Source organism: Nycticebus coucang, chromosome 8, assembly GCF_027406575.1.
Source record: "Nycticebus coucang isolate mNycCou1 chromosome 8, mNycCou1.pri, whole genome shotgun sequence".
Lineage (NCBI taxonomy): Eukaryota > Metazoa > Chordata > Mammalia > Primates > Lorisidae > Nycticebus > Nycticebus coucang.
This window is the reverse complement of record NC_069787.1, coordinates 82,428,484-82,453,173: the sequence shown is the minus strand read 5'-3', so window position 1 is coordinate 82,453,173 and position 24,690 is coordinate 82,428,484. Positions and strand designations below refer to the sequence as shown.

Below are 24,690 nucleotides of genomic sequence, written 5' to 3'. Positions count from 1 at the left end.
CACTGGGCAAGAGACATGAGTAGGGCCTTCCCTAAAGAAGACAGATGAATGGCTAACAAACATATGAAAAAATGCTCTTCATCACTAATCATCAGAGAAATGCAAATAAAAACCACCCTAAGATGTCACCTAACCCTAGTGAGAATGGCCCACATTACAAAGTCTCAAAGCTGCAGGTGCTGACATGGATGCGGAAAGAAAACATTTTGCTGTTGAAATTGTAAATTAATACAACCTTTTTGGAAGGAAGTATGGAGAATCCTCAAAGAACTCAAATTAGACCCCCCATTTCATCCTGTAATCCCATTACTAGGCATCTACCCAGAAGAAAAAAAAATCCTTTTACCACAAGGACATCTGCACTAGACTGTTTATTGCAGCTCAATTTATAATTGCCAAAATGTGGAAACAACTTAAATGCCCACTAATCCGGTAATGGATTAACAAGCTGTGGTATATGTATACTATGGAATACTATTCAGCCACTAAAAAAGATGGAGACTTTACATCTTTTGTATTAACCTGGATGGAGTTGAAACACATTCTTCTTAATAAAGCATCACAACAATGGAGAACAAGAATCCAATGTACTCTGATACGAAGGCAACAGACAAGCTAATACATGGTGAGGGGTAGGGAAATGAGGGAGTGGGGAGAGGGAAGAAGGGAGGGGGATGGGGAGGTCATGGTGTATAACACACTTCTTGAGGGTGGGCACAATTATAAGAGGGACTTTATCTAACAAATGCAATCAGTGTAACCTAATTCTTTGTACCCTCAATGAATCTCAAACAATAATAAAAAAAAAAGAGCCAATAATATCTATCTTGAAGGACTATTGTGAGCACTGGAAATAATAAAGGCTCTGTTGAGGTGCCTATGTAGGTAGTTATTCCTAGTACTTAAAAAAAAAGCATATACCTATTTCTCTGATGGACTACCCTGTTTCCCCGAAAATAAGACAGTGTCTTATTTTAAGGTGTGCTCCCAAAGATGCGCTAGGTCTTATTTTCAGGCGACCTCTTATCTTTCCTGTAAGTAGGTCTTATTTTCGGAGGATGTCTTATTTTCGGGAAACAGGGTATAAGCAGACTGAGGACAATGCCTAAGTGTATTTTCCTCATGTATCTCCTATGCTGAATACCTATTAAACACACCATTTACCTTGGTGAGGTACGAGTGAATGACACTGTGATCCCACTCATGATCCAACAGTTTAGCTGACAGTCATACCATTCCAAGCATCCACTTTCCCACTGGTAAATTCAGTACTTATAGAAGAAGGATTAATTCCTTTAAACCATAGGTAAATGGTTATCTTCTTGATGCCTACATCTGAACCATGCCATCCAATTTCTTGTTGGTACAAATTGTTTTTGATTTAGAGAAGTGATTTTCAACCAGTGTATGCCATGAGATGACCTTAGGTGTGCTTTGATCATTTTTAAAAGTCATTAATTAAATTATTTTTGAAAGAAGTTCAAAGCCAAGTATATTTTTTTACTCTTCTTTTTTTGGTCAACATATTTAAATGTGCTGTAAAAGTTTAACTATAAGTTCAATTGTGCCATGATATAAAAAAAGGTTGAAAAACACTAACTTAGAGTAAACCAAAACAAAAACAAGGGCTTTTATCTCATGAAAATCACAGATGTCTCTTCAACAGCATGGCCCCCACTGTACACCAGGAAATTAAACATGTCACAGATTCCACTAGTACGTGTTATAGTCAGTCAGTCATTCCATAATTTATGGATTTCCTTAGTGCCTACAAGAGATTCAGACTCATTGTGCCAACAGCACAAAGCCACTAGCATCTAACAAGTTGCTCACATTGTATTTATGTAGGAGATTTGGTTCTATTCCCAACGATATTGGACCTGAGTTAGATGACAATAATTGAGTTAAAGACAGAGCATCTGACCCACAGAGGAGGTATGACTCCATGTCGTACTCTGCCTCTAACCACCCAATGTTGAACAGGCAAGTGAGAAAACAGGATGGACTGTGCTATTTCTATCTTCCCAGCCCCACTCAAGGGCAAAGCCATCATGTGTGCTCTTATTTGAGTTCACTTGGGGACAAATTAATTCCAGAGAGGAAAACCCAAGGGTGAGTCTGCTACCAGCTTTCCAGGATCCAGAGTGGAGCCACGTGGGCATGATAGGAAGGCTTGCTCAGGGGAAGGGGACTGGTTGGGAGCTGGGTCTGTGTGCCAATATTCTCGGGTACTGAAGAGAAAGTGTTGTTCAGACAAATTGCAGCTGTCTCAGAAAATTCATCAATACTTCCTTTCCCAACCCCCCTCCCCCCGCACAAAAAACTGACGATGATGTAATGAGAAAGATCTAATTCATGAAGCACCTGGCACTCCAGAGGGGAGTATCCACAAAGCCACGTGGGCACACAGCACCCCCTCCAAGACATGTAAATAAGCCTCTTTATGCAAAGAAGAAGGCGTAGAGCAGGCTGGAGTCAGCCTGTCTGCGCCTGGCTCCCAGCTCTGCCAATTACCAGCTGCATCGCTTCCTTAACCTTGCTAAGCCATGGTTTCCTCATCAGGCCATACCTCACTGGGCTGTTGTGAGGATTAACCACGTTAATAAAAGTTAAGTGCTGAGCATACTGTCTGGCATGTAAACAAGTGCCCAGTAAGAGTTAGCTCCAGTTGTTGGCTGCCTCAACTATGCTGGTCATATGTTTTCAGAACACAGAGAAAGAATGTACTTATTTTTGCAAATACTGGTAAAAGTCTGGCATCAAAACCTGACAAAGATCACACAAAAAAACCCTACAAATCTTATTATGACTACAGAAATATATGAAATATTAATAAGTTGAATCCAGTAACATATATGAAGAGTGATACACAATGACTAAGGAAAGGAAAGGGCTTTTATTTTTTATTTATTTATTTATTTATTTTTATCACACTGGTTAACACAGCCTTCCTGGCATTTTCTTAGTTATTGTGTTAAGACATTTATATTCTACATTTACTAAGTTTCATATGTACCCTTGTAAGATGCATCGCAGAGGAGAGGGATTTTAAAATATATCATAATTGATCTTTTTAAGAGGTCAGAAAAAGCAGTATTAACAATTTAACAAGTTAATATTTTAAGTATTAATAGTTGATAAAAATGTTGTAATTTTAGCACCCAATTGATCAAAAACTTTACATTTAACTGAATTCGACTGGGCCTTGTTTAGAATAAACAATCTCTTAAAAACCCTGACAAAGGGGTGGCACCTGTGGCTCAAAGGAGTAGGGTGCCAGTCCCATACACCGGAGGTGGTGGGTTCAAACCCGGTCCTGGCCAAAAACTGCAAAACAAACAAACAAACAAAAAAAAAACGCTAACAAAGTAGACTTATATATGGCATATATTCAGTTGTACTACAAAGATAAGATATTCCAAACAGAGTCATGTGAAGGAAAAGACTCTGGTCACAAAAAATAGTCAACATATCTAATTGGTCAGATCAGTCATTTGGAAAGTTTCTGCAGTAATAAACCAAGCCTATTCATTAAAAAAGGGGACCCACATGTTTTAGGTCTGGGTATCCAGAGGCAGATCCTGAGATGATTCATGAGTAAAAGATGTACCAAAAAATGTGTCCCCAAGGAGACCAGTGAGGGAGTAAAGGAAGCAGTGGGACCTCCTCTTATCTCCAACACCTGGGATATTCAGGGAGGCAAGACCCCTCTGCTATGCACTCCCAAAGGGCAGGGCCAACAGAGGATCCTTCTTTGGGTCGCTGGGCCTCTCACCATACAACCTAGATCCTCAGTAGATGTCCATGGCATTCTCATGCCTCTGTTCAGAGGAGGACTGAGTTACATTCACAACAGCTGAGTTCCCATAATGAGAATGCTTGGTCAAGGAGGCATCCCCAGATGACATATTTCTTGACTGTGACATTCAAGAGAAGGGCAACCTCAGGAAAAGAGTTATTCACTCCTCTCTTGCAGCTGACAGCACCATGAGATCTCCTGCAGCTGCTTCTATACTCTCAAGTGCAACCCCACCTCTTCTGCCCAACATCAGCAGCAGTTTTCTTCTTCTTCCTCCCTTCAAGTGTAGAGAATTGCACTTTGCCCATAGAGTAAAGACACTGCAAATAGAACAGAGCTCTCTATTAAAAGGCCCTGGGCTCTACAAGGTGCTTTAACTCTCTCAGAGGAAAAGTGGAACCTTGGAGACCTCTCAAAGCAAAAGCCCCAACCATCATGCCAACCTGCAGGAGCCCATCAGGGGCTGTCACTGTTTCCCTTTTCCACTGGGCAAAGGGAAACCTACATTTGGGAGAAGTACACTTGGTGAATAGGCCATGTCTCTCTTCACTCACTTTTGCAAATGCCCATTACATTTGCATAGTGGACAAAACATGGACAGGCTGCGCTCAAATCCCAGCTATGCTATTTCCCAGCTGCATCATTCTAGAGCCAAGCAATCCTTCTGGAGCTCCAGTCTCCCCATTTTTAAAATGAGTCATTGAGGTAAGAACAGGCAACTATATTTACCGTTGCTCTCACTCAGTTTCACAAGTAGGCCTGCACCATCACCACCTACACCCTTTTAACTGACTTATGAATGTTGGTGGCCTTTGCTAAAAACAGCCCCCTCCAGCACTAAATAGCTCACTATTCCCCCCCAAATCCACCCTGGGCCCTCGGGTGGGCCACGTACACGTGAGGCCACAGTATCTGTTCCTTAGGCTCTGGGAGCTCTCTAAAAGCACAGATGACATTGCTGTATCCCCCAACATTAGGCCAAAGTGTCTGGAAGGCCATGTGGTTTGAGGCCTGCATTTATTCTAATCTCTTTATATCCTACATCTCCGTATTCTTCACTCTGTCTTAGGACTGGAAAGAAAAGTGAGTGAAGAGAGATATGGCCTATTCACCAAGGAGTCAGAGGCCTGGCCTATGAGGCCATAACAGGCTGTAGCCCACCTGCTGGAGCCCCCTCCAGATCTCTGCCCCTCTCTCTCCAGCTGCCAGCACCTGAGTTTGTTTACCAGAGGGTGTTTCTAGTGACAAAACTGCTCTGGCCCCAGTGAGGAGCAAATCAGAAGTGTCAAGATATTAAAGCCTCCAGGAACGGCCCTCAACCGATGACTGTTGGGAGGCAGTGTGTGTGTTGGGGGGTGATAAAGACCCGCCCCCGGTCCCCCCCCCCAGAACTCTGGGAAGCTTGTTCTGTGGCCCCAGAGCTCTGCAGCAGGAGTAAATCCAGGTGCTGATAGTGCTACCTGGCTTGATAACCTGTCCTTTTGAGCTGCATATGTTGCCTTACCTTCACCTCCCAAATAAACTGTGGGTACTTGCACTTAAATCCTCACCTCAGGGTTTACTTCTGAGGAAACTTAACCAAGACATGGATGGTACTTGAGGTTCTTTTAAAGAACCCACAGAATAGACAATTTTCAAGCCCTTGGGGCTGTAGTTCTCATCCCAGCCCTTCTAAGGGCCTGTAAAACTGAGTCACATGCTGAAACAAGCGACTGCTCTGGCAGGAAAAAGATGCTGGCTTCAGCTGAGGAGGGTACAGGGAAATCTGCAGGCACGGCTTGGTCCACAACCTGTACCCCTGAATGGCACAGACATAGACTGCCCCTCAGTGATGAGTTTCATCACCAAAGGACTTAATTTATTCTCCAGGCCTGATCCTATAGCAAGATGCTATCACCAGGTGGGGGAAGCATTTCTCCATATCTCTGCAGGGAGAAAAGGAATTAGCATACTTCTTAAAACCACTGCTTTGTTTAAAACAAACAATTGGCCTTCAAAATTACTATTATTTTGATTATTAATTATTATACTAATTAAAATTATTATCATTAAGTTTAAAACTTAACGATAACTGAGAAAGTAACCATAAAGTACAAAGAAAGAAATATCTGTCAACTATCCATATACAGTAGAACCTCCATAGTTGACCACCTCCCTTCATTGACCACCTCTTTAAGCTGACCTAATTTGCGTAGACATGTACCACACATACGTACCAGTACAGTAGGCCTAGTTCCTTATGTTGACCACCTCCATATGTTGACCAGTTTGTTACAGTCCCTTGGGTGGTCAACTCACAGAGGTTCTATTGTATCCACCCACCATCCATTCATTTGTTCATATGAGAACTGAGAGCCTACTGCTGTAGGTGCTGCTGTGGGCTACTAGGTAAGAATCAGTGAATAATAAGTCCTTCCATATTATATGAAGCTTCTGTTCCATTAGGAGGACTAAGATGATCAGGAACAAACAAATAGTATGCCAAATGGTGACAGTTTCTATGGAGGAAAGCAGGATAAAGAGGACATGATAGAGGTATTTATAATCAGGTAACATTTGAGCAGCAACAAGAAGGAAGCCAGGAGTGGGCCATATGCATGTTTGGGGGAAGAGCCAGTTTAAATGCCCTGAAGGAGGGACAAGCTTAGGGTATTACAAGGAACAGAAAAGAGGCCATCATATCTACCATGGACAGGACAAGGGGAAGAGTGACAGGAGAAGTTTTCAGAGAGCCGGCAATGGGGTCAGATCTGGTAGAATGTTACATGTGCTGTAAAGAACCAAGCTTTCCAACGAGATGAGAAGCCTCTGGAGGGTTTTGAGGGAAGTAGCATAAGAGGTGAGGGTGAAAGCAGGGAAACCAATTATGAAGGCAGCAACTACAGATCAATAATGAGATGAAAGAAGATGGTGACTTGGACCAGGAAAGCAAGAATGATGACTGTGAGAAGAGGATGGATTATGGAAAACTCTGTGGGTGTTCAGACAATATGCTGTTTGAGAAATAGATGTGGGGTGTGAGAGAAAGAAAGGATCCAAGAAGGATGGATCCATTTCCTATAAATGGAACAGGATTAGGGAGAATTAGGACCCATGTTCGATACCTTAAGTAAGGATGTCCAACAGGACATAGTGGAGATGCTGAACAGGCAATCTGGTACCCAAGGCTGGAGTTCAAAGGAGAGCAATGGGCTGGAGAGGGAAATTTGGGATTTGCCAGCATATGTATGATACAAAGCATGAGACACGGTGAGCCCACCCATGGAACACAGACATAAGAGGAGAATTGCAGCCTGGGGCTTGCCAGTATTAAAAGTTGGAAAGAGAAGAAAGATTCAACCAAGAAAACAGAGAGGGAATGGCCAGGGAGGTAGGAAAAACAGAATTGGGCTGAAGGGTATTCCAGAGTGCAGAAGAGAGTATCTCCAGAAGTGAGTACAAAAGACTTGGAAGGGGATTTTATAAAATAAGTGTCCAAATAGCTGACAAGCACATTAGGTATTTGGGAGATGCAAATCTAAACCACAAAGAAATACAACTACATCCTCAGCAGAAGAGTTAAAACAGAGAAGCCTGACAAAACCAAGAATAGGCGAGGACACAGAGCAGCTAGAACTCTCAAACTTTGCTGGTGAGGGTGTAAGATGACAGAACTACTTTGGAAAACTAATTGGCAGCTTCTAATAAAGTTAAACATACGCGCACTGACTCTTTGCCCTAGCAACTACATTTGGTATTTACTCAAGAAACATGAAAAATTATGTGCACAAAGACTAGCACAAGAATATTCTTAGTATATTTACTCATAACAGAGAAAATCAGAAGCAACTCTGATGCCCACTGTCAGGACAATGGATAAACACATTGCGGCATACTTGTACAATGGAATTCCATACAGCAATTAAGAAACACTCTGATATTTATATATACAATATGGATTAATCTAAAAACTAGTATGTTGAGTGAGGAAAGCTAGACAACAAAGAGTACATATTGTGAAAATCTATGTTATATAAAATCTAAAAACAGGAAAACTAATCTATGTTGATAAAAGCTGGAATGTCCTCCCTGGGGGATTAAGAACTGCCTGAGAGAAGGCAGAGGGAACCTTCTATACTGCTGGAAATGTTCTGTTTCTTGACGTGGGTGGTGGCCACATGGGTATAGACATATGTAAAAACTATTAATCCTAACTTACAGGTGTACTTAAAATGTACACTTAATATGTATATACATTTTATTGTATGCAAATTCTATCTCAATTTTTAAAAATGCTATTAATATTAAAGACCAAACAAAATGAAGTAAGGATGGATGGAAGGAAGAAAAGAAGGAAGAGAGAGAGGGAGGGAGGGACGGAAGGAGGGGAGGAAAGAGGAGGGGGGAAGGGAGGGAGAAAGTTGTTAACTGTGCTAATAGCTGATGGGTCCAGAAGGAAGATGACTAAGAAATGACCAATAGATACAGCCAGGCAGCGATCACAGTTGTCCTATACCTCACCTGTTAGTAGCGTAGCCAGTCTTAAGTGCAGCCTTCTCTGGCCACTCTCTGGGCCAGGGAATCTTTTCTCCTTTTCTTCAGCTGTGCACAAACACATTCTCTTTATCTCATCTTAGGCCATGGCACCTTCTGTGTGACTTTCTCATCTCTAGGCAGGGACCTCTCTTGTCCACTCCAAGTTGGTTCTGAAACTTTCCCTTGGAGCTCTGGAGATTTTTCCTCAATTTCAAATTTCTCATTTTCATACAAATACCCAAGGATCTCAGTAAAAGGTATATCTTGATTCAGCAGGTCTGGTGGTGGGGCTTGATATTGTGCTTTTCTAACAAACTCCCAGAAGATGCCAGTGCTGCAGGTTCATGGGCCATATTTTAAGTAGCAAGGTCATAAAGGATTATACTTCCAAATTACATAAAAAGACACCCCACCAAAAATAAATATGAGGAAATGTATCACAAATATATATATAACTGTGCTATGGCTGCCACATGAACAGAACTATTGTATTCAGACTTGGGGCAATAAAAAAAAAAAAATCTATGCTGGGATCATAGGATTGAAGTTTGGGCCTGAGCTCTACATTTTATGAAAATGCCAAACTAGAGTCAGCACAGAGGCTGATAAACAGAGGGAAAAGGGGGCTTGGAATGACACCAAATAGTCAGAAGGACATGGATAGGGTACTGGATCTCTCCTTTCTTGTAGGCATTGGCTTTGGTAAGCAGCAATGATACCTCTCTTGGAGACCAAAAATCTAAATACTTTGAAATTGTCATTGGGATAGCTTCATCTTGTGAAAATAAAAACCTGTCAGTGTAGATAGATATAGCATACAGATAAAGATCATCTTATAATTTATCAGGATCTGACAGCTACTGAAGGGAGGACTGACTGGGCAGTGCTTGATAACACACATCTGGGCCACATAACCTGCTAGTTCACACTAGGTGCTCTGCTACACCTGACTGAGGTCAAACCAGACCTCTCCAATAGGTATTCGTGAAGATGAATTTTTAAAAAATCCTAGGGGATGCCCATACTCAGTAGTTAGGGCACCAGCCACATTCTCCAGGGCTGATGGGTTCAAACGCAGCCCAGGCCTGCTAAACAAACAAACAAACAAACAAACAAAATAGCCAGGTGTTGCGGCAGGTGCCTGTAGTCTCAGCTACTAGGGAGGCTGAACCAAGAGAATCACTTGAGCTCACAGCTTGAGGTTGCTGTGAGCTATGATGCTGCCGCACTCTACCAAGGGTGACAAAGTGAGACTCTGTTTCAATTTAAAAAAAAATCCTAAATGCATCACCTGACCCCAGTGAGAATGGCCCACATCACAAAGTCCCAAAGCTGCAGGTGCTGGCACGAATGTGAAGAGAAGGGAACACTTATACACCGTTGGTGGGACTGCAAATTAATATAGCCTCTTTGGAAAGAAATATGGAGAATCCTCAAAGAACTTTTTGGACCATCCATTTGATCCCACAATCCCATTACTAGGCATCTACCCCCCAAAACAACAACCACAACAACATCTTATCATAAGGACATTTGCACTGGATTGTTTATCACAGCTCAATTTACAATTGCCAAGACGTGGAAACAACCTAAATGCCCATCAACCCAGGAATGGATTAACAGACTGTGGAATATGTATACCATGGAATACTATTTAGCTATAAAAAGATGGAGTCTTTGCATCTTTTGTATTAACCTGGATGGAGTTGAAACACATTCTTCTTAGAAAAGCATCACAAGAATGGAAAAGCAAGTATCCAATATACGCAATACTAATACAAAGCAAGGAGATGAACCAATACATGCCCACACAAGAGAAAAACTCAATTCAAGTTGGGGGACAGATGAGGAGGGAGCGGGATGGGTGTGCTCTCACCAACAGGCACAATGTAAGGGTATATGGCGCACCTCCTGGGTGTGGGACACAACTACAACAGGGACCTTACCTAACAAATGCAAACACTGTAACCTAATTGATTATACCCTCATATTAATCTGAAAATTAAAAAAGAAATCCTAAATGCAGATCCTGAAAGCACTCTGGCAAGAAGAAAAGGCAGCAATTGTGCTAGTCATTTGCCCGTCTTCCCACGATTTCTTCTGATTTCCTCTCTGCTGCATATCTCAGAGATACAGACTTGCCAACTACCCCCAGTCCCTGCGTGGCTGACTCTGCTGGTGCTTCCCGACGTCCACTCTTTCCTTTCTCCCCATCAACAGAACCCTGCATCTGCCGGATTCTCTTGTGGCCAGGTGACATGGTTCTAGATCATAAGATGTATGTGGATAATGCCAAGTGGAGCTTTAAGAAAGTTCTTTAAAAATGGCAGACCTTCTGCCCTTTGTCCTTCCCCATCTTCCTACCTGGAATGCAGCTGTCATGTTGGAAGTGGAAACCAAGCAGCAACATGTAGGAAGATGAAAACCCCACAGTCGGGCTGAGCAGGAAGACAGAAAGAATTGGACCTGCTAGTACCACACCGTTGCTTACCAGCCCTGACCTACCCACTTCCTGAATTATTATTACAAAAGAAAAATCAAAATTTCATTAGGGCCAGCTGAAAGTTGTTTTTTTCCTGTTACATGCAGCCAAACATATTCCTAACTGATTTTAAAAGCTGACTTGCTCGGGAGAGCAAAACAGGCTCACTACTTATTCACAGGCCTGAGTAAGAACAATGCTGGTGCCCACCACAGAGCATGGGGACCATGGAACCCTCGGACTATCTGTGGCCTCAAAAAGATGAAATAACAGCTCAGGAAAATTGGATTGTAAGAGATTGTAACTGGATTGTAAAGGATTGTAACTACATTCACATTCCCTGTTTAATTCCATGGGCAGCTACATACGCTAGTTTCCTAAATCACATGCTGGCAGGAATATCCTGTGTGCAGCTGACACTGAGAGCATCACACAAACACCTCAAGAGCTCAAGACCCTTATCAATATGCTTGTAATATACCCTTCAGAATAGGAAGGGAGCCAGCTAATAGTAAACCTACTATAGCAACTACAGTAGAAACTCCACAGTTGACCACCTCCCTACATTGACCACCTCCTTAAGTTGACCTAATTCTCATAGACTGGACATGCATTACTTGTATATCAGTACAACAGGCTGAGCTCCTTATGTTGACCACTTCCTATGTTGGCCAGTTTGTTACACTCCCTTGGGTGGTCAACTTACAGAAGTTCTACTGTCTTTCAGGGCTCTACCCAGAGCTCCTCTGGCTTCCCTTATATGACTACCTTCTGGCTTCAGGTTGCAGCTGGTTCCAAAAGCCAGTACTGGGTTTTCTTTGGAGGCCCTGCCCTCAGGCTATTCCTGCACGCCTCACCCTCAGAGGGTGGAAAGTGCTTAGGACTTTTATTCTTCCACAAGTGACCCTTAAACCATGTCTGGTGTTTATAGAACAAAGGCCCTAAGTTCTGACCTAGAGATAGGACAGGGCCTGGGTGTAACTTATATTTCAGAGCTCCTTGCAGGATAAGCCTGAGACCAACATCTGCTCCAAGGGAGTGTGCCTGAGATTGCATCCCGCCCCGTCCTGTGCTGCCCCACTCCCTACATGCACCACCCCCAGAAACACATTCTTCATAAACCACTCCTCTGTGAAAACTCATCTCAGGATCTGCTCAGGAAAACCCAGACCAAGATACCCAAATTCTGCTTGATTTTCTTAGTTTTCCTTTATGTGCCTTGGCTTAGTTGTCTACTTTCATAGCTTCCTTTTTAAGAGGTGCTGTGCTGCTTTATGCAAAAGATTTAAAATCCAAGACTCTCCCCTTTTTCCTTAAAGGAGGAAATTATTAAATTGCTGTTTTGCAGTTAGTTAGAAAAAAAACGCAGAGGTCTAACACATGTTTTCTAAACTCCCCCTCACAGATTTGTCCAAGTCCTGCAGCTCGGGGGAAACATCCTTCTTAATTGATCCTTGTCGTAGCTATAGCTCTGTTGACATTTCTAAAGCAAAACGTAGCCTTGCTTCCAAATGCCGTGAATACACAAATGAAGCTTTTCATATATGTGAAAACTGAGCCCCAGCGTGGAACACTGAGGCCATGTTGTGATTCGAAATGGACAGCTGGATTTCTCCACCACTTCCTCACTGCTGGCTGCCGCCCGAAGCCCAGCCTGTCTCTCAGGCACGGTTTCACTCTGGGCTGGGCTCTCCCTGATCACTGGGGCCAGAAAACACAAGGACCACAGGTAATCCAGGAGAGGAATTACAAAGCCCATTTCAGGGTTCCTGCTCCTATCACCTCCTCTAATCATCTCAAGGAGGAAGGGCAGGGCCTGAAGAAACAACTCAAATTCCCAAGGGTCTCTGGAGTTTACCTTTGACAGATGACCAAGATGTGAGATAAGGAGCTTTCTGCTGTGTTAGCACCTCAACTGGGCTTAGAGCCAGGAGAGGTTTTTCTACCTGGCATTACAGAAAGTTCAGGGTAAAGGCGGAGAGGGCCTGGGGGTATTGGATTAAAGATGAGAAAGGGGCGGAAAAGACTTACTATTTTCAAAGTATTGCTATCCACCCTCAGGGCTCTCTTACCAGGGTGGGAAGGGAAAGCAGAGAATTCATTCATCATCTTAATGGTGGGGCCAAGATGACTATAAACATCTAAGGGTTACATGTTACTCAGGGCTACTATTAACTTGATGAGAAACACCAGAGAAAGAATACGATGAAAATCAGTTCCTGCCAGTGAAGGAAAGTTGTTTGTAATCCGTATACCCTGGAGGATGAGGCGCTGCCTGCAAACAGTCCTGAGGCTCAGTGCTTGAGTTCCCCATCCTATAATGCATGCTGCTTTGTTCACATGCACAAATGCAGTTTTTGTGCCCAACCTTCTGTCTGAGAACTGGCCACGCCCTCCCTCCAGTATAAAGGTATACAAACACCAAAGTCCTTAAGTCCTTCCTGCTCTATCTAGATGCAAAGTAGATTGCTTTTATCACCTGGCGCCAACATCTTGAGTGATTTGCCTTGAAAGTGAGAAGGGGCAGACTCTTTCATTTCAGAAGTCTTCCCCTTCTGTGATAAAGGTAGATATAACTGGAAGAATCACTTTACAAGAAAAACAGGCTTACAAGCCCTTGATGCCTCTCATCATAAAAAATAAGCCATTGAAAGCCTGGAAAACTGATTTGGCATTTCCCTGCCTCCAAAGCTCAACTTGGAGGCCCAGTTTAATTTGGAATTCAAACCATACCCCTCAGAAACAGCAAAATGAGTTTCCCTTCTAACATCACTGCTCCTCCCACATCAGGCCCTGCCATAGGAGGAAATAAAAGCACATAAGGCCCATCTGCCCAACTCTATCTCTCTAGAGATCAGAAGATGATGCAACAACTTATTTGACCGAAGCTGAGAGGAACTGAGTTTTCAGTGAGCTTGTAAGTGCTCAGAGTGCTATAAAATGCATTGTAAGTGGCAGTTCCGTGTTCTCCCTGCTGAATTCAGGATCACTCCACTTCCTAACTGCTTCCCCAATACTGAATCTCACCTTCTAACTTCTCTGAACTGTTCATACTGTTTCTTGGCTCTTCATCCAAGATGTCACTGGCTTCTGTCTCTGCTTCTTCAGTCCAGACCCTCAGTCAAAACCTACAATGACCCATCACTGCCCCCCAGTACAGAAGTCTGCACCCCCACCAGGAGCTGTCATGCTCCTGCAGCCCTCAGAACCCACCACCTCCCTGCCCAGTCTATAAGACTATGAACTCAGCCCTACTACTGTTTTTGGAGTACATTATTCTCCTCATTCTCAAAATTTTGATATATTATTTACTGCATGCATCACATATTTACATAATTATATATCTTGGATTTTGAAAAGTTGATATCCCTAAGCCAAAAAACCCAGTATTTAAGCAAATGGTAAATAAATGAAAAAAAAAAATCAATACGCAGCATTAAAAATAAACAGGAATCACAAAAACCAATATAAACAGCTATTTAACTAACATATTTATTAGCTTTACATTATTTTCATGTAATTTTTTAAAAGGTGATTCATTAAAGACAGAAACAAGTTTAGATTATTACTCTCTCTGATTTTTTTTAATAGTAAGAACACAGACACTTAAGCCTTTATTAAGATCATCGCTTGTGATTTTTGGTGTAAAAGGCAGTATTGACATCCCCCTGGCTTACAGTCTATCTTCCACATTCCTGCTTTATTTTCCTCTTCCCCTCACCATTTAATCTTCATCTCAAGTAGGTGTTTACCTTCTGAGTAAACAAATGATCTATCAAGTATAAACTTACGAGTGGTTGAGGGTCAGGAGCTACCATAGAAGGTACCCAGTATCTGCAAGTAGCTTGGTTAGACCTCATTTAATGTCAGTACTGAGGGGCAGAGAGAAGACCTGTGGCCCAAAGTCACACTGACTGCAAGAAACAGAGCTGGAATTTCAACTCTGCTTTTGCTGGTAGCTGTATTCCACACTGGCTGCCAATTATTTTACTTTACTGCTAGCAATTTCTAAACTCCAAACTCCAGTTGGTTGCTTTTTGCAGTCACTGCAGAGAACAAATATTCCAGCCAGCCAATAGTTTTCAAAACATTATTAGCTTTGAAAATTCCACAGACACTACATCTGAGCTAACCCATTCTTCTCCTTTCCCAAACACACACACACTTGCAAAGCTCAAACTCAAACCTCTTTGACTAGCTTATCTGCTGGCAAGGGAAGGCCATGAAGCTCGAAGGCTGCAAACAAATTCACCAGAATTGCAGATCTACCCAGCAAATAGGCAAGAGAATGGGACTAGCATGTATGGAAAACACATAGGCTGGGGGTCACGGACTCGTGGCCTACAGGCTTGATGTGGTCAGTGGACACGTTTTGTTTGGCTCATACCATGTTCAGAAAACATTTTAATTAGCTGCCAAAGTCATGAGATTTCTGGTTTGTATCAAAAAATAGGGAGTCTGGCAACTGGCTCTCTCTCCTGCCTGGCAACCACTGATTGCGGCTGTGAGCTGGCTGTCCTGTGATTGAAGCTGGAACCTTCCACCTCCCCACAGTCTCCATTGCTTCCTCCTATCCCACACCCAGCCCTCTTCACCCTCTTACAACACCTGCCGTGCCCTACCCATGTAGCCTGTGAGGTGTGTGCCACTGGTTCTTCTTATACGAGAACCCCAGCAAGTTGTATCAGGCCAGCTGACAACTTCTGGGTGCTTGGAAGGTGAGATGCTGAAGTTGGAGATACTTCCAGCCCTGTGGGTTGGCAAGCCTGCCCATGAGACTGCCCGAGGGCACACTTTCCAGAACCCTGTAGGCTGCTCTAGCCATGCCCTTGGCTGGGCAGAAGTTCTGGGGAAAGAACATTCCCAGGAGGCCTTGTTCTTTGACTCCTGGGGGTGGGTGTTGTATAAATCCCCAGCTCCTTCACTCCTAAGGATTTGTTTCACACTATTGCCCAGAGCAGCCCTGTAGGATTAAGCCCCATCACTTTTCATTCACTGCCTCCATCTGTCTATATCACTTCACTTGCCTGCCATTGTTTCCTGAATCTCTCAAATAAACTAACTCCCTTCAATTCCTTGCTTCAAGGTCAGTGTCTGGGAGACTCTAACCAAGACAACATCTCACACTGTGTAGAAGAGTTAGGGTCAGCGTGTCTGCGCATGTTCTCCCTTCTCTCCCAGCACAGCCTCCTCTATCACTCTGCAGGAAACTGCTGTGTCCACTTTGTACCCAAAAGTCAGCTGGGAACCCTCTGGTCCCTGGCTTGAAGCTTTCACTTTCATGCTCATGTCCGCTCCCATTCACACCATAACAGCCAGTACCATGAAGATGTACACATGAACCCAGCCCCTTGAGTTTTTCTCTCCCCATGTCCCACCACCATGGTCATGTAAGGTCTTCGTAAGATCAGAAGTCCTAACTGACAAGCTTGTAGGCACCCACGTTGCTAATATCTCCTGATGTCACCTGGCCACTGGGGATGTTACTAACCCTTTGGTCCATAAGGGCAGCCTCTTTCCATCCTTCTGGATCCTCTCTCTTGCCTGTTCTCCTACACGCTCCTCTGCCCTCTCACCTCTGCTCCAGCCCAGCACCGTCCTTCACCAGCCACACCCAGCTCTGTAGTGCTGGCAGCAGCTGACAGCAGCTCCTGCAGAGGCTCATCGGTCTACCCTAAGCATTTATCCCAGCAGTCTGTCCAACATGGGACTAGCTATTACAATAATGACTTGCTTCATCTTGTCATATCTGTGCTTCAAAGCAATTTTTCAGCACCTCTGCAGAGCAGTTGCCACCTTGTACTTCGCCTGTTGACATGCCTTTGGCCCTATTAGGCCACGAGTTCCCTGAGAGCAGAGACTAGCCCTCACTCATCTTTGTGTTTCTTAGGGGCTTGCACCACTGTCCCTGGCATTCAGCAGGTACTCACTAATTGTATTTAGTAGGTACTCAATAATTGTTGTCCAAATAAATCCATTGCTGTTTGACAAAGGCAAGAAGAACCAAAGCCCTTTGTCCCAGTTAGCACCACAGCGAGAAATTAAAACCAGGCTTTATCCTGACTCCAGGGCCACGTAGCTGTACAGTTCCATGGGCCCCACTCAAGTTATATTCTGTGGATTGAGGTACAGGGTGAATGCCGTTATTCTTCCTTATTCTCTCTTTGAATCATATACCTCTCCCCTGCTCTGGGAGCTCCTTCTCACTGCTCCCATAGGAGACCCAGGAACAGTCACACCTGCTGTGAGGCTTTGCCAATGGGCTTTCTGGTTCCTTCTGGAATATGGTGCACTGGGCCAGTCCCCCTGTGGAAACCTAGCTGCTGGTTGTTACAACCTGAACTCTGGTCAGACAACATGTGCCAGTCAGCTAGCAGGGCAGCCACCCACAAATTCAGTCCCCCTTTATATTATGTTTCCAAGTTAGCTTTATTTAGGTAAGGAAAGTCATATATGTGTACCCCACATTTTATAAGCAGCCTTTCCTCAAAGGAAAAAAGGTAATGCAGAATAAATCTATGAAAGCAGCTTTATATTAGAAAAAGGTGGAAAATTTCTTTGCAGTGAGTATCTGAGATTAGTCTTAGAAGCTAATATACATGTATATAACTAATTGACTATGTGATAAGAGAGGAGACTGAAGTGAAGACCTTAGAAGCCTGGGCCCTGAGTTTCTCTGTGACTTTGGACAAGAGGGATATCCATCCATCTATCCATCCATCCATCCATCCATCCGCCCGCCTGCTGATCCATCTACTCCTTACGGAACAGGTCCCATGCAACAGGTGAGGAGCCTGCAAGGATGACAGCTTAGCTAACATTTAAGAACCAAACAGTTCATTAAACAAAAACGAAGGTAGAGGAGATTCCTGTGTAAAAACTGCTTCAGTAATAAATGAGCACAAACTCAAGCATGGATGTGGAGTCTTGGTGAGCAATAAGCCTGGGGAGGAATGGAGGCAGGAAGGGCCTCTCATGAACATCTGAGGAGTATGAACTCCATCCTGAGAATAGAAAGCAAGAGGAGTGACAAGGTCAAGTTTTTTTCCTCAAGCTTTTAATAGGATTTCTATTAACCTTTTAAATTATGCATTTACTGTGGCAATAATTATTTTTACATTGACTTTCTATTTTAAATGTTTATAAAGATTGTTTTGCTTCATTCTATGTTTATTTGGCTTTAACATACTTTTTATAATTCAACAACTTTTATGTTCTTAAGTGGCTTATCTGTAAGTAAAGGAAATTTTCGTGGTTATTGTAGCACTTTGTATACATTCCTTGGAACCAACCAGAGGATAAGTCACCTGAAGCTTCCGCTCCAGGCCAAAGGCTTCCTGCATCTTTCTGGCCATAGTTAGAGAAGGCTGGAAGCCAGGGAGTTAATGCCCTTAGACCAGTTCTCCACAATGAATGAGGGGAGTAGGTAGATGAATTCTCCAGCAGCTCCCTCACTCCTCAGGGGGTGATCCTGAGGTGTGTTTCACCCAGTTTCTCAGAGGATCTGCAGAAGAGTAAGCCTAAACTGCCCAAAGTGACCTCTCATCAGTACACAGCTTTCTCTTTCTTCCCTTTTGTGCCAAGACTGTGTCATCACTCCCACAAGGTACCTCCTGAGATCATCCCCCAGATAAACTACCTGCACCTACATCACAGGATTGGGGTCTGTTTTAGGAGTAATCCAATCTAGAGGAGTTAACAGACTATTAATTCTCATATATCCAAGAATATCTTTATTGTGACTTCTCAATCAAGGGCAAGTTAGCTGGGTATATGTGTAGAATTTTAAATTTACAATGAAATATGCTGATCTAATTTTTGCTAATGTTACAGAAAAAACTGCAGAAAACAGATTTGCTTTCTATTAAGGGATTATAGTACCATTTTCATATTCTTAAAAATTTCATGAAGCTATGTGTAGACATAAAAATGTTTTTAATATTTTTGCCTGGTATCTGGGGCCCATGCTGATTATGTTAGGCCTGTTAAATAGGTTGGGTGGGCTCCCTTGGTTCCCCTTCACTTAGGTGCTGTCAGAATCCTGCCCTGGGCTAGGCAATGCCATCTACACCCCCAGTTCATCAGCCTTGCAGTGTGCTCCTAGTCACCAGAGGGGAGTCTTTGTTGCTTTTCTATTTCTTTTCCTGCCACACTGAGAGTCATCTTGTCCATCTGCTTTTCTAGCTGGCCCTGCCTCCAGAGCAGCTACACAATACCTTTCCGACACAAACGCTGATACCTTGCCACTTTTTGCCACATTGACTTAGGCTTTCCTGTACCAAAGATTTTAAAGATTTCTGGTATTCAACAGCAAAAAGTTCAGAGGGGTGTGCTTCCATTTTCCCAAAGGCTAACCACGTATACCTGTGGCCTTCTTGGACCCACTGTCTTTGTTTAGAAACTCCTTGTCTAGAGCATCTTGGAGGATCCTCACCATCTTCTTTTCCCCCAGGGGCCAATGATGATACAGGGGTGGAAAATGATGCTATCTCCCTGAGCTTTAAGAAGGAAAAATTCTGCTGAGTGACCTATGCTCTAGGACAGTGATTTTCGACTGGTGTGTTGTGGCACACTGGTATGCCATAAGAGGATCTTAGGTGTACCTTGAAAAATTTTAAAGATCATTAATTAAATTATTTTTGGAAGAAGTTCAAAGCACAGTTAAGTATATTCTTTTTTTTTTTAACTCTTTTTTGTGATCAACATAATTTAAGTGTGCTATGGAAGTTTAACTATAGGTTCAAGTGTGTGCCCTGAGATAAAAAATGTTGGAATATACAGCTCTAAGAATACAGCTCTAAGGCACCTCCACTTCTTCCCACCCCCTAAATCAGAGCAAGGCCGACTCTGACCCCTCTTAGACCACCCCTGACCTGCCCTGCTCCCTTATGCTCTTCTGCTAAGAGCTGTCCTCCAGAAAATCACACTCACTGGGCCTCACACAGCAAGGAAGGGATGGGGACATGTGTGCAAATTCCCTGGTATGTAGTAGATGGTCAAAAATGCTACCTCCCTTCCTCTGAATAGTTGTAGATCTAAGGATATGACCAATCTCTGTAAAAGATAGTCATCACAATATTATCTAAAAGAGAATGAAAAACTGGGACTAATCCAAATAATAAGAGGAATTTGTAGGTAATCCATAATATATGCACATGGTAGAATATTATAGAATCTCCAAGCTAAAAAGGAAAACATGGTGAAGGGAAGCAAAGCAAGACATGAGAGGCCACTTTATCAAATGATACTGCCAAGGTCTATACACTGACAGTGGGGCCAGCTCTGAGATTTCCAGCAGCCGATAAAGAGAATAAAACCTCACCTCATCAATCACAAGGAAAGAACAAGCCAAAATTCTGGGGGAAAGCATGACTATTTCTAAGTCTGAGGCTGGAGACTTAGAAACTTCTCCCATGGGGCCTGAGTGAGTGAAATCTCTGTAACCTCACCAGCTGCATCCTTTCACTCACCATGGAGACAAGTTCCATTGATCTGGTACCTGAGTAAACCCTTCTCCCCCAACTCACCTTCCCACTCAACACAAGGAGATGGCCTCCCGCCATGAAATTCTGTAAGAGAGATTCTATGGGTGGCCAGAGATATAAGAACCCTGTAGATTCTTGGTTCTCTCAGGGCTGGTCTTAATTCAGAGAGAATTCTTAGAATCTAGAATGTAAATGGAAAGTACGCCCTTCCTGCAGTGTTTGATTGCTTTCATGGCTTCCTCCATCCCCTGAGCTTCAGAAATCTATCAGGCAGCAGAGACCCTGAGATAACATCTCAAACGTTATTGAAGCACCATTATTCTGGGTTTCTTTGTACATTTTAGTTGCCCCTGGGAGATCTGGCATAATCCTATCAACTGTTCAGCCTGAACAGAGGCTATTCACTGACTCAAATTGTGCCCAGTGCTCACAGGTGGGCAGAGTGAAGTTTCTGAGACTGAGATACTGCTGTAAATGCTGTGAACACCCATCCGCAGATGAAGGAACCACAGGATACACTGGTGTCTCCTTGGTCCATCCCCTTCCTTGCAGCCTGCTGAGGGGTCTATCTCTCCTTCCCAAAGGTAGTGAATGGAGGGAGATTATGGGACAGCAGAGAATACCGCCCTTTTTCTTTGAATTAATTTCAATTCATTCAAATAAATTAAGTCACTCTAAAATACTCACTCAGTTCATGGAATGGTTACCTCAATTCACTCCAAAATGTCAGGGATAAATAAATATGCCCAAAGTATTGGCTGAACCTCTAATAGAAAATATCAAGTGTGTCATCAGAGATAACAAGCATGATAAGCAGTGATCTGTCTTTATTTCTTATCTTGTTTATCAAAACAACTACCAACATAAACCTAAAATTCTCTAGAACATATCTGTGCTACAGGCAGTGACTGAACTATCTCAGAGAAAGGGACAGGCTTAAAACCATGGGGAGAGGGTGCTGTGAGAGAGCTGGGGCAGGAGACAGTGTATGATATAGACATTCCTCCAATACTCTGTGGCTGTTCATGGCTTCTTTGTTGGCTGTACCAAACATACTTCCTACTCCCACAAAGGAAATAATTCTAAATGACACTCCATCCAAAGGGACAGAATCCTTGTATTATTACAAGCTCTGATGAAAGTGGGAAGCATACCAGACAGAACAGCAGCTCTCTATAAGGGATGCCCCCCTTACCTTCTGCCACATGTTGATGAAGAAGAGCTCCCGGGAAACATTGAAGGACACGTTGGCATCATAGGCATCATCTCCAAGGTTGGAGATGGAGATGTTTAGGGAGATATTCTTCACAGCCCCCAAAGCTAAATATGGGGTTTTCTCATCAATACTGCAATGAAAAATAAGCAACAATTAATGTCCCGAAGCCTATGCTAATATAACTAGAGGCATCAGGGGTAACTGAGGGTTGGTGGCAGAAACTGAGATCTGAACTACAAGTCCCAAGAGCCCCATTAACCAGCCATGTGTCCCTGAGTGATCACTTAGTTCCCGTGGGCCTGTTTCCTCCCCTAGAACACAGATTCTGCCTTGCCTAACTAATAGACTGTTAAGTGGCTTATATGAAATCTTTTACATCAAACTTGAAAGACTATTTGGCATTTGCAAGACTATGCTTGGAAATAATTCAGACATTAATTTATTCATTCAGTTATTAATGAACACCTACTGCATGCCAGTCACTGCAAGCTAGAGAAGGAACAGCAAATAGCACTGAGTCCTGGCAGCTTCGGGAAGACAAAAAACACAGTTATAAAGAAGCAGGCTGTAGCCAGGCATGGTGGCTTATGCCTGTAAATCCTAGCAGTTTGGGAGGCTGAGGTGGGAGGATTGCTTGAGGCCAGGAATTTGAGATAAGTCTGGGCAATAGCTAGACCCCTTCTCAACAAATAAAAACAAAACAAAACAAAAAAATTAGCCAGGTGTGGTGGCATATACTGGTAGTCTTAGTTACTCTACAGGCTGAGGCAGTAGAATTGCTAGGACCTCTAGAGCTGGAAGCTGTAGTGAGCTATGATGATGCCAGTGCACTCAAGCCTGAGAAACAGAGCAAGACCATCCCTCAAAAGTAAGTAAGTAAATAAACAAATATTTAGCAGCAGAAGGTGATAAGAGCTATGGAGAAAACTACACAGGACAAAGAAGATAGAAAAAGTACCATATCTAGAGTGGAAGTAAGCTGCAATTTTAAATAAGATTAGGAAAGCAGGGTGACCTCTTTGTAGAAACCTGAAAAAAAAAAAAGGAAGCAAAAATTGCAGATATCTGGAGAAGTGAAGGAAGTGTGAAGGAAGAGTCCCTGAAGTAGGCACATAGCTGGCATGCTCCAGCAGGACTGGAGGGGAGTTAGCAAGGAGGAGAATGAAAGGAAATGAAGTCACAGAGGCAAAGGGAGTGGAGGCAGGCAGATCCCACAGGGCTTTGCAGGCTATCATGAGGACCTTGCTTTGACTCTGGGTGAGATGCAAGCACCTGCAGGGTTGTGAACAGTGGAGTAGCCTGACTTGACAGCCATGTTTAAAGGAGGCTCAACTGGCTGTGAAGTGAACAGTCTGAGAAATGCCCAGGGGAAAAGCAGGAAGCCTGGTTATGAAAATCTTGCAATAATCCAGGTGTAAGAAGATGAAAGCTCAGACCAGAGTGAGAGCAGAGTCATCCAGGTGTATGGATGTCATCTTCCGGATATGCTTCAGAGGTAATGCCAAGAGATTTTTCTCAGAGCAGAGTCAAAGATGGCCCTGGGATTTTTGGATTCAACAACTGGAACAGAAGAGTTGTCACTTATTGAGATGGAAAATGCTGAGTAGGGAAGGTTCAACAGAGAAAATCCAAATGCCTATTGGATTTTAAAGGGATATTGAATGGCTGGCATGGAGGCTCACTCCTGTAATCCTAGTACTCTGGGAGGCCAAGGCAGGTGGATCATTTGAGCTCAGGAGCTCTAGATCAGCCTGAGCAAGAGTGTCTAAAAATAGCTGGGCATTGTAGTAGGTACCTGTAGTCCCAGCTACTCAGGAGGCTGAGGCAAGAGGATCTCCTGAGTCCAAGAGTTTGAGGTTTCTGTGACTTATGATGCCAAGGCATTCTACCAAGGGTAACAAAGTGAGACTCTGTCTCAAGTAGATAGATAGATAGATAGATAGACAGACAGATAGATAGATAGACAGACAGACAGACAGATATTGAGGCAGCTGGATTAATAAGTCTTGAGTTGAAGGAGGGGTCTGGGCTAGAGATATATATTTGGGATGGACTAGACTTGATCAGTAGAGAATGAGTGTAGAGAGAGAAGAGGTCTCACTTTTAGGAGTTGAAAATGAGGAGCAGCCAAAAAGGAAAATAAAGAGGAGTGGCTGGGGAGGTACGAGGAAAACTAAAAGGGATGGTACTCAATGGTCACAGAAGACACATTTCAAGGAAGGCAAGATCAATTTTGTCCAACAGGGCAGATAGGTCAAAACAACATGAGGAATTAGAGCTGGCATTGGAATCAGTCATGCAGAAGTTACTGATGACCTTGATAAGAATTTTTAAAGTGGAATGATAGGGGTAAAAGCCTGATTGGAGTGGTTTCAAGAGATATAGGAGGAGAATAAACGGAAATAGGGAGTACAGAGAACTATTTAGAAATTCCTCTGTGGTTATTTCCATTTTGCAGTGAAATAAGAACACAGCAAAGACTGGAGGGGGGAAGAGGGCTGAGTGTATACGGGGTGAGGAGATAGAGGGAAATGATAGCCCAGGAGAGTGGGTGAGCAGATGGGTTAAGGATGAGTATGGTGATGAGGCTGAGGATGAGAATGATGAAGATGCACATGAGATTGGTGACAATTATTATATGATGTGAGCTTTGGACAAAGTAAATCCACATCTGTGGCCAGTGCTTAATTAATTAGCCAACCAGTTCATGGAAGAGGAGTAAGCCATATGAGGGTTTGTGTAATGAACAGTTGGTATTTTTGGCCACTGAGCATCCTGACATTTTCTGTCTAGGGGGAAATCTCTAAATAGGTGAGGGGGTACATAAGCAGGAAGGGGGAGACCCGCCTCCCTTTCCTCTCTTCTCGGGTGCTAGGGATTGGGTGCCTAACTAAGCACAGTCAAGTGATCTAAGGGTGGTCAAGTGGCCTTAATATGGTGACAGATGTTCCCACCCAGATTATGAGTTTTGAGGGTTGCACCATGACACTGGGGACATCTGAGGGAGCTACAGGGAAGGAGGAGTTGAGAGCTCAGAGGTGGCATCCTGAGCTGAGCTTGCCTCCTCTGCCTCTTGCCTATGCTCTAAACTAGCCCATATTCTTGCCATAAATTCCTTTTCTGCTTAAACAAACCAACATATGTTTTTGTTGTTTGCAACAAATATAGCTAATAAAGCATGCCCGAGAAGAGA

At 43.3% G+C, this 24,690-nt stretch overlaps 1 protein-coding gene across 4 annotated transcripts in view; it reads right to left on the bottom strand.

Annotated features, from left to right (window-relative positions):
- The window catches only part of ITGA9 (integrin subunit alpha 9), a 458,012-nt gene that overhangs the window by 119,205 nt on the left and 314,117 nt on the right, over positions 1 to 24,690 (bottom strand). For all 4 annotated transcript variants that reach the window (XM_053599997.1, XM_053599996.1, XM_053599998.1 and 1 more), the window contains one exon: positions 21,477 to 21,627. In XM_053599997.1, coding sequence (XP_053455972.1) covers positions 21,477 to 21,627 — 151 coding nt within the window. The remainder of the gene's footprint in view (positions 1 to 21,476; positions 21,628 to 24,690) is intronic.